This window comes from Poromitra crassiceps (assembly GCF_964638095.1).
Source record: "Poromitra crassiceps genome assembly, contig: HAP1_SCAFFOLD_291, whole genome shotgun sequence".
NCBI classification, from domain to species: domain Eukaryota; kingdom Metazoa; phylum Chordata; class Actinopteri; order Beryciformes; family Melamphaidae; genus Poromitra; species Poromitra crassiceps.
Window position 1 is genome coordinate 139130 of NW_028152109.1, and position 15493 is coordinate 154622.

Consider the following 15493-nt stretch of genomic DNA (forward strand, 5'->3'; position numbering starts at 1 on the left):
GTTTTCCTTTTAATTAAGTAAATTGAAGTAAATATAGAAATCTATTAATATATATTATCTGTTATAATATCCAAGATACTCAAGTATTTTCTGTTAATGAGTTGCGTATACAAAGCAGATAAGCGATCAGGCTGATCATGAGAAATGTGCGATATAATTATTTTCTGGGTACTGTGGCAAGAATACACCAGAAAACTGAATTTTACAGCCTGCATAAAGTCCATTTTCATGTTAAACCTTTAGAATAGTCTGTTTATTTATATACAATATTGATGAGGGAAATAGTGGCAATGCATTAAAACAGATTATCCTGAATAAAACCTTAATGTCCATAATACTGTGGTTCTTAAAAATCCAGCTTTTCTCATAACAAATGGAAATAAAATTGACAATATGGGTGAGATCGGTTCAGGTTTCCAATGCAGTTTCAGTATATTAAAGTTAAGAGTAAATGGAGCAAAACGTAACAAGAGTTTTGTTAAATGTCATGATGCACTGGAACAGGTGAAATACTGAAAGACTTTTCCCTCGTTTGAAGAAAAAGGTGATGAATAAAACAAACGGTGTTGAGAAGACGTTTCCTACACCAAGTCAGTTACAGTTACCATCCTGTAACTGACAGCTCGCAGGTTCGAACCCCGCAGCAGCAACGTGTCCATCAGACAGACTAGAGTCCTGCTGCCGTGTCTTTAAGACCGTTAAACCAGCATGTCCATCAGGTGAAATTTAAGAGTTTTTTTTGTAATGCCAGTTAAAATGAAATATAAGACCATTTTCACGATTGAAATAAACAAGAAAATGAAAACAAAATAAAGTCTGCATGACTAGGCTGATTTCTCACCAGAAGAGCATCGCACCATGATACCATATTCTTAACCCTCCTAAAACTGAATTCCAGACTTAAAATGCCTTGCTGAGCTGTGTTCAAGATCTTCTAAGGCCTTGAACTTCCATAATATCCATTTTAAGGCTTTTCCAGGACTGGCAGACACCCTGCAGACCAAACAGGACTTGAGAATACGTTTGTTTTACACTACCTGGATGCCAGGTGAGCGGGTCTGGTTAGAGTTTACTGTATATATACTGCGAAAAATTACAATTTCCTTCCTTGTATCCTGACCTATCAGCTTATTTTGTGACTTATCTCACTGCACTGTAAAATAATCTGCTGGTTTCACTAATATTCACTTGATTAAAAAGAAATCAGCATAAAACAATGAAGAACACCTGGAAACAGAGAACATTTCTCTAAGACAATTTCACCAAGAAAATGTCCTGAAACAAGTTACATTCTCCTGAAAAAAAAGACAAAATTGTTAAGCACTGCAAAAAAATATCCATCTTAACGCCTCCTCTAGTCTCACATTGACACTCAGATCTTGTTGTTAACCCAGAGAGACATTGTGCAGTGAGGAGAGAACTCCACTTGTCTCTAATGCAGCTTGTTTCACAATAAGAGCATGACTCTTGATTCTACTCACTTCTTCAAACAAGCTGATTTGCATTGGAAACAAGAGACATGATCTACCAACACTGGAAGATGTTTTAGCTGTGACCAGCAGCTCCATAGGGCCCTCTGTCTGTTGGTTGGTTGGTTCACAAAAAGTTCACCACCCTTTGCCAGCCAGTTTTGAAATTTGGCATGGAGGTCAAAGTGTGTGTGTGTGAAGATGTGTGTTTGTGTTCATGCCCATTGGCTAAAAGGGGGCGTGATAAATCATGCTGAAATTTGCCATGGGCGTCAAGTATTTGTGAGGCTGTGTACAAGGTGTGTGGATGCATGTGTGTACTATGTGGTTGCAGGCAGCTATTGCAAATTCACCCTTATTTTCACTTATTTGAAGAAAGTTACAATTTTAGGACTAAATAATCAGCTAAAAGACATGTTAAGAGGGATTTTCTTTGCAATGAATCGGTATAATTGTCTGCAGTAAAATGATTTCACTAGAATAATCTGTCTGATACAAGCTAAAATAAGTGAAAAAGTCTCACTTTTTTACAGTGTACAATATAATTTAAGACGCTTGAATACGTTTCCGGGAGCTGCGGAGATGTTGATGTCAGTGGCTGAGCAGGCGCAGACGGGCGAGCCAGCCGCCCAGTAGAGACGGAGGTTTGGTTTCCACAGGGGGAGGGGCCACAGCGGGGGCGATGGGCTGGGGCTTCTTGGACGCTGCTTCCTGGTAGGGGATGGTGGCGCTGTTGTGCAGGTGGGTGTTGATGAAGCACTGGCTGCCTCTGATGTGGTCCACGCCGCGGCTCCGGTCCCCCGGCCGGTACGGCAGAGGGAAGCACGGGGCCTCCTCCGAGATGGGGGCGATGCGCTCGCTACTCAGGTATCTGTGGAGAACGTCCTGACCTGTTCACAGCAGAGATGACAGCTTCATAAGAACACAGCTTATTGTGTTTAATGCTACTGCAAATGGTCAATCAGACCAATTTTAGTAGTTTTCCTAAGGGACAGCCAACAAAAATATGTCATTTCTCATTAAAATGTGTTTTACTCATTGGTGTAAAAAAAATTGTAGTCGGAACTTCCGAGTTCCCAGTTGGAAATTTAAACGGGAACGCCCCCTGAAGTCAGATTTCGGACTCAGTAAGTCGGGAGAACCTCACCAGCCTCAACCTCAAAATCCAAGATGGCAGCTCCCCCATCAACAATGTAAAAGCTTAGTAATATACACTTCTGTCTTATTTCTATCTTATTAAATCAGACATACATACAGTATCAGTACTGTATGTATGGCTGTCTAACTTCTATCTGTGGACGCGAAAACGCAAAATGCATTGTTATCAGCTGGTATTGCTAACAATGGCAAGGCTGGCGAGAGCTAACCTGGCTGGTTTTCTTATTTGTACTGCAAAGGTGGTCAACTCGGGTGTGACGTCATTCCCGGCTCCGACTTCCAAGGTAAATGGAATGCAGCATAAAATCGACTTTCACACGTCAGAGTGGTAAATCCAATCAGAAGCTGACCTCAACACGCCGCTGCCTCTCTCTCTATGTAGATTACGTGTTTATATAGTCTCAGTTTTCTTGAATCAAGTGACTAATATTAATTAATACTCTGTTTGAAGATCATGTGACTATATTCAATAAATGAAATGAAAGAGAAACAGCCTGCTTGATGATTCTCTTGTCCCTCTGGTAAATTTTTATTACGCACTTGTTTTGAGGAAAATACGTTTTTAACACATTGAGTGCCAGCGACGCCATATGGCGTCATTAGAAATTTACCGTAGGCTGCCAGCGACGCCAAATGGCGTCAGTAACTCGAAATTGTTTTTTTGACGGGGGGGTGTCGATCTATGCCTCTTACATCGCCTCTTACAATATGATAGCTATTGAATGTGTCTAACCTATTTTACAGAACCCTTAGGTGGCGACAGCGCACTCCAGATGAGAGAAAGTGGAGTAAAACCATAGAGTAAAACACACAGAAGAAGTCGTTTGGGAAGAGGAAATCGCATCGCATCCGTCCGTATGCAGCTGCTTCATTGAAGCATAACGTAGCTGTGCCCCTGCAGCAGCCAATCTGCTGTCACAATTGAGCACCTCGTGTCCGCTGCATTCGCTGCATTCGCATGATCAGCCGTGGAGTTCTCAACTGGAAGCATGGTGACATACACGCGGGTGTAAAAAAGCTGGACTAGCGGACTTTTCACTGCTGAGAGCACACGCAGAGCAAACACACTCACAGCAGAGCAGAGCAGAGAGATACTCCTCCCACAACGGGGGGGGGGGGGGGGGGGAGGAGGGGGGGGGAGGTGGGGCACGCAGGACACTACAGCATACAACAGACCCAGGTAGCTGCAGCATTACATCAGAAAATATTAGCAATGAGTCAATGATGTGCTTGAAATGCTTCCTTTCACAAAAGGGTAATTATCTCAGCTCGTAGAAAAAAAGGGCTGTTTTTGGTCTAATCAAGCTATCTTCTCCGGCTCATAACTAAAGAACGGAAAATGGGATCAATAAACTTTTTTTTGCAGGTGATAGAAGAGAGTCTCATCGTTATTTGTGCGTGTTCAGTGTTTACATGGTAATTATTAAAGAAATTATATGACTGTTTTAAAATGCATTGCGGCCTATGTGGCACAGTACAGCACCTTTTGCCCAAGGGCCGTGGCACTCAAAGTGTTAAGTGAAGATGATTTTTTATTTTATTATGAGGCTGCTTATATTGTTGGTGACGTGTGAAGTGAAAGTTATTCTCCTGTAGCTGTGGATCAGATCTCCACCTTGACTAAAACTAAACATGAGAGCTGTGTTCTAAGCTGATAAAGCATTAAGAGGCTGTTATCAGGCTGCTAAATACCAGCATTCACAGTCAGTCTAATCTACCCTCTCACTGGCCCAGGTGAAGCTGTGTGCTGTCCAGCGCCGGGCAGGCGGCGCTCTGAGGTCAGAGAGGTGACTCAGCATCAGGTGGTGCTCTGAGGTCAGAGAGGTGACTCAGCATCAGGCGGCGCTCTGAGGTCAGAGAGGTGACTCAGCATCAGGTGGTGCTCTGAGGTCAGAGAGGTGACTCAGCGTCAGGTGGTGCTCTGAGGTCAGAGAGGTGACTCAGCGTCAGGTGGTGCTCTGAGGTCAGAGGTGACTCAGCGTCAGGTGGTGCTCTGAGGTCAGAGGTGACTCAGCGTCAGGTGGTGCTCTGAGGTCAGAGGTGACTCAGCGTCAGGTGGTGCTCTGAGGTCAGAGGTGACTCAGCGTCAGGTGGTGCTCTGAGGTCTGAGAGGTGACTCAGCGTCAGGTGGTGCTCTGAGGTCAGAGAGGTGACTCAGCATCAGGTGGTGCTCTGAGGTCAGAGGTGACTCAGCATCAGGTGGTGCTCTGAGGTCAGAGAGGTGACTCAGAGTCAGGCGGTGCTCTGAGGTCAGAGAGGTGACTCAGCTTCAGGCGGTGCACTGAGGTCAGAGAGGTGACTCAGCATCAGGTGGTGCTCTGAGGTCAGAGGTGACTCAGCGTCAGGCGGTGCTCTGAGGTCAGAGGTGACTCAGCATCAGGCGGTGCTCTGAGGTCAGAGAGGTGACTCAGTGTCAGGCGGCGCTCTGAGGTCAGAGAGGTGACTCAGCATCAGGTGGTGCTCTGAGGTCAGAGAGGTGACTCAGTGTCAGGTGGTGCTCTGAGGTCAGAGAGGTGACTCAGTGTCAGGTGGTGCTCTGAGGTCAGAGGTGACTCAGCATCAGGTGGTGCTCTGAGGTCAGAGAGGTGACTCAGCGTCAGGCGGTGCTCTGAGGTCAGAGAGGTGACTCAGCGTCAGGTGGTGCTCTGAGGTCAGAGAGGTGACTCAGCATCAGGTGGTGCTCTGAGGTCAGAGAGGTGACTCAGTGTCAGGTGGTGCTCTGAGGTCAGAGAGGTGACTCAGCGTCAGGCGGTGCTCTGAGGTCAGAGAGGTGACTCAGCATCAGGTGGTGCTCTGAGGTCAGAGAGGTGACTCAGCGTCAGGCGGTGCTCTGAGGTCAGAGAGGTGACTCAGCGTCAGGCGGTGCTCTGAGGTCAGAGAGGTGACTCAGCATCAGGCGGTGCTCTGAGGTCAGAGAGGTGACTCAGCATCAGGTGGTGCTCTGAGGTCAGAGAGGTGACTCAGCATCAGGTGGTGCTCTGAGGTCAGAGAGGTGACTCAGCGTCAGGCGGTGCTCTGAGGTCAGAGAGGTGACTCAGCGTCAGGCGCCGCTCTGAGTTAATGAGCGACCAGGGGGGAATTCAAAGCACGCAGCTTCAGTTTGCTCTCAGCTGTTAATGAGCCTGAGAAATGTCCATTACTGATAAACAGTCACATTAAAGGCTGCACTGAGCTGCTGCCGACAGACAGGTGGAGAGACAGTCAGGTGGAGAGACAGACAGGTGGAGAGACAGACAGGTGGAGAGACAGACAGACGGAGAGGTGGGGTCAAGGTGGTAGCTCATAGCTCCGTTTGTGAAGCCAATGCGGAAATGTCTGAAAGCTGCATTCTTTCGAACGGCCAGCAGGGGATGACTCCACTGGCTGCACAAAGAAGTCTGATTGATTGTATAGAAATGAATGAGAAAACGACCCTACTTGTCACTTGATTTATGACCTCAGTAAACACTTTCCTAATGACTTTATGGTCTCAATCACTAGTTTCAAGTCTTCTTCAATACAGAATGATGTTTATTTAGTAAATTATGACAGGGTTTTCCATAAGCAGCAGCTGCCAGCTAAATGGCCGGACATTTTGGCTACTTTCTTACTGTCATAACCAATATTGCAATACGGTGCGTGTGCTATAGACGAGCCAAACGCGGTGGATGGCAAAAGCAACCAGCATAACCATGCTGTCTTATTGTGTGTAATTCAGAGGTGTTGCTTGGTGAGATGGCCTCTAGTTTCCCGGCTGAGCGGTGTTTGGACCTTCGGGCCAATCACAGTGATTAAACACGGCAAAGAGTGTCCAATCACATCACAGGTCCCCCCCCCCCCCCCCTCCAAAAAAACCAAAACAAATAAACAATGGGTAACATCACGGTGGCTGATACAGTCTATGGGTGGAGCTTACCTTTCCTCCCCTGGGCCCAGGGCCTGCAGGCTGAATCTGACACGCCCGAACACACCTCCACCGGCATGGACAGAGGGCGGGGCTTACCTGAAAACCAGACACATACACAGTTCAGAACCTGGATGTCCAATAGAGACATTTACTAAGTCTGAAAATCTATCTTGTCTCAGTTTAAGATGATATTAGGATGGGAGTAGTAGCTGAGATAAACACAATAGTGGGCCTAAGGCTTAATCACGATTTTAGTACAATTTAGCAATATACCGCACAAGCTCAATTCACATGATAGATACCTTCTCCACATACTGCTTGCAGCCAGTAAAAAAGCCATAACGAGGAAGTGGTTGAATGTAGAACCTCCAACAAAATCAGAGTGGATAGGGCTTGTAAAAAAAAACTTTTCTGTACCTCACCTGTCGAGGGACTGCGGATGGAAATTAGCTAAGGCTATAATCCGGCACATTTACATGAAAATGTTCATTAATGTTGCACTGTCCCTGAAATAAATAAATAAATAAATAAAGGAAATTTACAACATGGAAAGTCTGACCTTTTCTTTGAGATTATGCATGGACAAATTTGTCAACCACTGGATGAGATGGTCTCTGTATCTGGGCAGATCAAGGGACCTCTGTGAGGGGTAACCTACAGTTGATCCATTCACTCTGTATACTGTGTTTTTCTTTTTGTTTTTGTTTTCCTCTCCCGTTCTCTCCATGTGATTGTTGTCTCGTATGCAACCCAAAGCAATTCTGTAAACTAGATGTGAAGAAGATAGATGTGCTCCTTCAAAACCTATTATTATTACTATTGTATTTGAATTTGTATTTGTTCCCCCCACTAATGTCTGTCTCTGTCATGTGTACTGTACATGTATGTCTGTTCCTTTGCATTTAAAAATGGAAAAACTGAATAAAAACAAAGTATAAAAGAAAAGAAAATATGATATTAGGATATTTGGTATAACAGAGTCCCGTTCCCTAACTGCATTAAGGAAATACAAAATCCTCTATCCTCTATCCTCTATCCAGAAGCCTCCTAACTTGAGACTGTCCTAATTTAGAAACCCTATTTAGAATAGCACTGAACCAGTCCTACAGAAAAAAACAAAAAACAAAAATGGTAGCCAGATTACTTCTGCTGGGGGTGTGTGTGTGCGCGCATGCTCACCGCGTATGGAGGAGCGCTGCCTCAGGCGCACAGGGATTGGCTGGCTGGGTTCGGGAGGCGGGCTCTGCATCAGGCGGACAGGGACTGGCTGGCTGGGTTGGGGAGGCGGGGCGTTGTGGTATTCGGCCACGGTGAAGCGCCGGCTCCTCCGCTCCACGTCCAGACGGGAGTTGGGAGATTTGGGACGCAGCTTCACACTCTGAACAGCGACTACGTTCCCCTCGCTTCAGGGAGAAATCAATAAATAACTTATTTACAGAAAATACTCTTCAAAACCAACGCTACTCACAAGGAACACGTGCAACGAATACATGTAGCACAAAAAAGGTCTTGCATGAGACCAGGGGTTTTCCACAGAGCAAAGAGATAAAAACACACAAAATGTTCCTTACATGTTTGAAAATTTGATTTCATTATTGTCCTAATAATTGAAATAATATTTAAAAAGGAGAGGAGAGAAAGGAGGCAACCAGTGCAATGCATACTGTGATGGGGAATCTATTCTTCATGGCAAATATTCAGCACTGTTATCTTTTATTGTAGAGCTGGGTTTTCAGTTTTCTGCCATTTTCCTCTAAAAGTCATGATATTCATGATATTCCTATGATGTCACAAGAATTTTCCTACCAATATGGGGCTACAATACACACAGCTCATTGGCTGTTTGTCTCATGATTGATTGATTGAATTATGGATATAAAAGACAACAAAATCCAAGGGATAAACATGTAAAAGTGCAGACACTGATTTCCAACATGGTCCCTGGTCATTTAATTGTAATCACCTGTTATTTTCCTACCAAGATGGCCATGTGGTGATGTCACAGAATACTATCAATACTGCAATATACAGTAGAATTGTAATGACTTACTGAATGGCAGATCTCCCTATGTCTGGACCAAGGGGCAACCTCCGTGGTTGAAAAATGAGGCCAATGCGCAAGTGCCTTAAAACGGCATTCTTTCTAATGGCCAGCAGGAAACGACTCCACTGGCTGCAGAAAAGTAAATTATTGTCCCATTTAGAGTAAAAAAGACGATGAAGCTTTGATTGACAGGTCGCCTGTCCAGTGATCGCACAGCTCGGCGATCACGGCCCAATAGCAGGCCGCGCTGCGGCTCTGTGGGCGGGACCACTGGTCTCACGCTAGCTGCTCCTGCCTCCAAATAACCAAGATGGCGACGGTCAAAATGCGGGGCTCCAAAATGGGAGTCCACAAACCAATGGGTGATGGTCTCTGTCTATGGTGTGGTCTGTTGCTGTGGTTGATGCCACATGCTGGGATCTGTCTATGGTGTGGTCTGTTGCTGTGGTTGATGCCACATGCTGGGATCTGTCTATGGTGTGGTCTGTTGCTGTGGTTGATGCCACATGCTGGGCTCTGTCTATGGTGTGGTCTGTTGCTGTGGTTGATGCCACATGCTGGGATCTGTCTATGGTGTGGTCTGTTGCTGTGGTTGATGCTGCATGCTGGGATCTGTCTATGGTGTGGTGTGTTGCTGTGGTTGATGCTGCATGCTGGTCTCTGTCTATGGTGTGGTCTGTTGCTGTGGTTGATGGTCTCTGTCTATGGTGTGGTCTGTTGCTGTGGTTGATGGTCTCTGTCTATGGTGTGGTCTGTTGCTGTGGTTGATGGTCTCTGTCTATGGTGTGGTCTGTTGCTGTGGCTGATGCTGCATGCTGGGATCTGTCTATGGTGTGGTCTGTTGCTGTGGCTGATGCTGCATGCTGGGCTCTGTCTATGGTGTGGTCTGTTGCTGTGGCTGATGCTGCATGCTGGGCTCTGTCTATGGTGTGGTCTGTTGCTGTGGTTGATGCTGCATGCTGGGATCTGTCTATGGTGTGGTCTGTTGCTGTGGCTGATGCTGCATGCTGGGCTCTGTCTATGGTGTGGTCTGTTGCTGTGGTTGATGCTGCATGCTGGGCTCTGTCTATGGTGTGGTCTGTTGCTGTGGTTGATGCTGCATGCTGGTCTCTGTCTATGGTGTGGTCTGTTGCTGTGGTTGATGCTGCATGCTGGGATCTGTCTATGGTGTGGTCTGTTGCTGTGGTTGATGCTGCATGCTGGGATCTGTCTATGGTGTGGTCTGTTGCTGTGGGTGATGCTGCATGCTGGGATCTGTCTATGGTGTGGTCTGTTGCTGTGGGTGATGCTGCATGCTGGGATCTGTCTATGGTGTGGTCTGTTGCTGTGGCTGATGCTGCATGCTGGGATCTGTCTATGATGTGGTCTGTTGCTGTGGGTGATGCTGCATGCTGGGATCTGTCTATGGTGTGGTCTGTTGCTGTGGTTGATGCTGCATGCTGGGCTCTGTCTATGGTGTGGTCTGTTGCTGTGGTTGATGCTGCATGCTGGGCTCTGTCTATGGTGTGGTCTGTTGCTGTGGTTGATGCCGCATGCTGGGATCTGTCTATGGTGTGGTCTGTTGCTGTGGTTGATGCTGCATGCTGGGATCTGTCTATGGTGTGGTCTGTTGCTGTGGTTGATGCCGCATGCTGGGATCTGTCTATGGTGTGGTCTGTTGCTGTGGCTGATGCTGCATGCTGGGATCTGTCTATGGTGTGGTCTGTTGCTGTGGCTGATGCTGCATGCTGGGATCTGTCTATGGTGTGGTCTGTTGCTGTGGTTGATGCTGCATGCTGGGATCTGTCTATGGTGTGGTCTGTTGCTGTGGTTGATGCTGCATGCTGGGATCTGTCTATGGTGTGGTCTGTTGCTGTGGTTGATGCTGCATGCTGGGATCTGTCTATGGTGTGGTCTGTTGCTGTGGTTGATGCTGCATGCTGGGATCTGTCTATGGTGTGGTCTGTTGCTGTGGTTGATGCTGCATGCTGGGATCTGTCTATGGTGTGGTCTGTTGCTGTGGCTGATGCTGCATGCTGGGATCTGTCTATGGTGTGGTCTGTTGCTGTGGTTGATGCTGCATGCTGGGATCTGTCTATGGTGTGGTCTGTTGCTGTGGCTGATGCTGCATGCTGGGATCTGTCTATGGTGTGGTCTGTTGCTGTGGTTGATGCTGCATGCTGGGATCTGTCTATGGTGTGGTCTGTTGCTGTGGTTGATGCTGCATGCTGGGATCTGTCTATGGTGTGGTCTGTTGCTGTGGTTGATGACCTATGCTGGGATCTGTCTATGGTGTGGTCTGTTGCTGTGGCTGATGGTCTCTGTCTATGGTGTGGTCTGTTGCTGTGGTTGATGCTGCATGCTGGTCTCTGTCTATGGTGTGGTCTGTTGCTGTGGTTGATGCTCTCTGTCTATGGTGTGGTCTGTTGCTGTGGTTGATGCTCTCTGTCTATGGTGTGGTCTGTTGCTGTGGTTGATGCTGCATGCTGGGCTCTGTCTATGGTGTGGTCTGTTGCTGTGGTTGATGCTGCATGCTGGGATCTGTCTATGGTGTGGTCTGTTGCTGTGGTTGATGCTGCATGCTGGGATCTGTCTATGGTGTGGTCTGTTGCTGTGGTTGATGCTGCATGCTGGGATCTGTCTATGGTGTGGTCTGTTGCTGTGGTTGATGCTGCATGCTGGGATCTGTCTATGGTGTGGTCTGTTGCTGTGGTTGATGCTGCATGCTGGGATCTGTCTATGGTGTGGTCTGTTGCTGTGGTTGATGGTCTCTGTCTATGGTGTGGTCTGTTGCTGTGGTTGATGACCTATGCTGGGATCTGTTACTCACCGTGGGGAGTATGGCATTGCGGGGGGAGGAGGGATGTACAGATCCAAGATGGCCGGCTTCCCTTTCTTGCCCGGCGCCTCGGAGGTTTCCGGGTGTTGTGGTTTGTGGACACCTGGAGCCGCCTGAGAGACACAATAAGAGAGGAGCTCTGATTGGCCCGGCTGGTAGATTCCACCTGACAGGTTTAAACCTTATTTAACCAGGAACTATTAATTCCTTTGCCCAAACTGGTTGTGTCTTTCTGTCAGCAGGATTCCATAACTTATTAACAGATTTCAGTGACATTTGGTGGACAGACGGGCGTTGAGCCGAGGAACAATTGACTCCATTTTAATGGTGATCCAGTTCTGGGACAGAAAGGGAGTGAGTTGACATCATGATTGACAGCTGTGACAGCCACTCTGAAACCTCCGTACAACTCTACTGCACAGACTCAGGCTCCAAAATGATGTCACACAAGTAAGCAAGATGGTAGCTCGCAGAAACCAGATATTTCGGCTTCACTTTTGCATAGCGGCAGTGGAGACGTGCCTTCCATCTTTTATACAGAACATGGTTTTCAGTGTATGGATGGATGGAAGATGTGGAGCGGCTCTTCTGACTGAAGTTGGACAGGAGGAGAGTTAACTTTCCATTCAGGCTGACCTTTGGACAGGGCGGATGGAGTGAGAAGCATAAAGTGACTTTAAACGTGTCTGGACTGCTCAGATTAGAGACCACACAGGCTGAGCAGGCTGTCTACTGCCTTTTAACAAGCCTATCTCACATCCTCCAATCTCTGTCAACAACAAAACCCCCCTGAAGGAGATTTAGTGAATTCATAATTGTCACATTGTCTATTAACAGCATGACTCACCTTCCAAAGATGTCTGACATCATCAACACAGGCTAACATCGAGAGCTGGTGCTATTCCCTTATTTCAGGAAGAGGGAAGAAGGGAGCCATTGTTTTCCTCCACACATGGCTGACATCACTCACATACAGTATAGAAATAGATCCCGCAGAACAAAACACAGGTTTTCACTGGTGACATCACTTACACATAGAAATAGATCCCGCAGAACAAAACACAGGTTTTCACTGGTGACATCACTTACACATAGAAATAGATCCCGCAGAACAAAACACAGGTTTTCACTGGTGACATCACTTACACATAGAAATAGATCCCGCAGAACAAAACGCACAGGTTTTTACTGCTGATATCACTTATATATAGAAATAGATCCAGCAGAACAAAACACAGGTTTTTACTGCTGATATCACTCACATATAGAAATAGATCCAGCAGAACAAAACACAGGTTTTTACTGCTGATATCACTTATATATAGAAATAGATCCAGCAGAACAAAACACAGGTTTTTACTGCTGATATCACTTATATATAGAAATAGATCCCGCAGAACAAAACGCACAGGTTTTTACTGCTGATATCACTTATATATAGAAATAGATCCAGCAGAACAAAACACAGGTTTTTACTGCTGATATCACTCTCATATAGAAATAGATCCCGCAGAACAAAACGTACAGGTTTTTACTGCTGATATCACTTATATATAGAAATAGATCCAGCAGAACAAAACACAGGTTTTTACTGCTGACATCGCTCACATATAGAAATAGATCCCGCAGAACAAAACGCACAGGTTTTTACTGCTGATATCACTTATATATAGAAATAGATCCAGCAGAACAAAACACAGGTTTTTACTGCTGATATCACTTATATATAGAAATAGATCCCGCAGAACAAAACGCACAGGTTTTTACTGCTGATATCACTTATATATAGAAATAGATCCAGCAGAACAAAACACAGGTTTTTACTGCTGACATCGCTCACATATAGAAATAGATCCCGCAGAACAAAACACAGGTTTTTACTGCTGACATCACTTATATATAGAAATAGATCCCGCAGAACAAAACGCACAGGTTTTTACTGCTGATATCACTTATATATAGAAATAGATCCAGCAGAACAAAACACAGGTTTTCACTGCTGACATCACTCACATATAGAAATAGATCCAGCAGAACAAAACACAGGTTTTTACTGCTGACATCACTCTCATATAGAAATAGATCCAGCAGAACAAAACACAGGTTTTTACTGCTGACATCACTCACATATAGAAATAGATCCCACAGAACAAAACACAGGTTTTTACTGCTGACATCACTCACACATAGAAATAGATCCCACAGAACAAAATACAAGTTTTTACTGCTGACATCACTCACATATAGAAATAGATCCCACAGAACAAAACACAGGTTTTCACTGCTGACATCACTCACATATAGAAATAGATCCCACAGAACAAAACACAGGTTTTTACTGCTGACATCACTTATATATAGAAATAGATCCAGCAGAACAAAACACAGGTTTTTACTGCTGATATCACTTATATATAGAAATAGATCCCGCAGAACAAAACGCACAGGTTTTTACTGCTGATATCACTTATATATAGAAATAGATCCAGCAGAACAAAACACAGGTTTTTACTGCTGATATCACTCTCATATAGAAATAGATCCCGCAGAACAAAACGCACAGGTTTTTACTGCTGATATCACTTATATATAGAAATAGATCCAGCAGAACAAAACACAGGTTTTTACTGCTGACATCGCTCACATATAGAAATAGATCCCGCAGAACAAAACGCACAGGTTTTTACTGCTGATATCACTTATATATAGAAATAGATCCAGCAGAACAAAACACAGGTTTTTACTGCTGATATCACTTATATATAGAAATAGATCCCGCAGAACAAAACGCACAGGTTTTTACTGCTGATATCACTTATATATAGAAATAGATCCAGCAGAACAAAACACAGGTTTTTACTGCTGACATCGCTCACATATAGAAATAGATCCCGCAGAACAAAACACAGGTTTTTACTGCTGACATCACTTATATATAGAAATAGATCCCGCAGAACAAAACGCACAGGTTTTTACTGCTGATATCACTTATATATAGAAATAGATCCAGCAGAACAAAACACAGGTTTTTACTGCTGACATCGCTCACATATAGAAATAGATCCCGCAGAACAAAACACAGGTTTTTACTGCTGACATCACTCTCATATAGAAATAGATCCAGCAGAACAAAACACAGGTTTTTACTGCTGACATCACTCACATATAGAAATAGATCCCACAGAACAAAACACAGGTTTTTACTGCTGACATCACTCACACATAGAAATAGATCCCACAGAACAAAATACAAGTTTTTACTGCTGACATCACTCACATATAGAAATAGATCCCACAGAACAAAACACAGGTTTTCACTGCTGACATCACTCACATATAGAAATAGATCCCACAGAACAAAATACAAGTTTTTACTGCTGACATCACTCACATATAGAAATAGATCCCACAGAACAAAACACAGGTTTTCACTGCTGACATCACTCACACATAGAAATAGATCCCACAGAACAAAATACAAGTTTTTACTGCTGACATCACTCACATATAGAAATAGATCCCACAGATCAAAACACAGGTTTTCACTGCTGACATCGCTCACATATAGAAATAGATCCAGCAGAACAAAACACAGGTTTTCACTGCTGACATCGCTCACATATAGAAATAGATCCAGCAGAACAAAACACAGGTTTTCACTGCTGACATCGCTCACATATAGAAATAGATCCCACAGAACAAAACACAGGTTTTTACTGCTGACATCACTCACATATAGAAATAGATCCCACAGAACAAAACACAGGTTTTCACTGCTGACATCACTCACACATAGAAATAGATCCCACAGAACAAAATACAAGTTTTTACTGCTGACATCACTCACATATAGAAATAGATCCCACAGATCAAAACACAGGTTTTCACTGCTGACATCGCTCACATATAGAAATAGATCCAGCAGAACAAAACACAGGTTTTCACTGCTGACATCACTCACATATAGAAATAGATCCAGCAGAACAAAACACAGGTTTTCACTGCTGACATCGCTCACATATAGAAATAGATCCAGCAGAACAAAACACAGGTTTTCACTGCTGACATCGCTCACATATAGAAATAGATCCAGCAGAACAAAACACAGGTTTTCACTG

General features: G+C 44.8%; 1 protein-coding gene across 1 annotated transcript in view; it reads right to left on the bottom strand.

Annotated features, from left to right (window-relative positions):
• Positions 1–1902: 1902 nt before the first annotated feature.
• LOC310770995 (connector enhancer of kinase suppressor of ras 3-like) overlaps positions 1903–15493 on the bottom strand; it is a 72214-nt gene continuing 58623 nt past the window's right edge. The window contains exons 10-13 of the mRNA XM_083663684.1: positions 11367–11488; positions 7693–7916; positions 6523–6609; positions 1903–2359 (exon numbers count right to left, since the gene is read on the bottom strand). Of these exons, the coding sequence (XP_083519810.1) occupies positions 2061–2359; positions 6523–6609; positions 7693–7916; positions 11367–11488 (732 nt within the window). The 3' untranslated portion in view covers positions 1903–2060. The remainder of the gene's footprint in view (positions 2360–6522; positions 6610–7692; positions 7917–11366; positions 11489–15493) is intronic.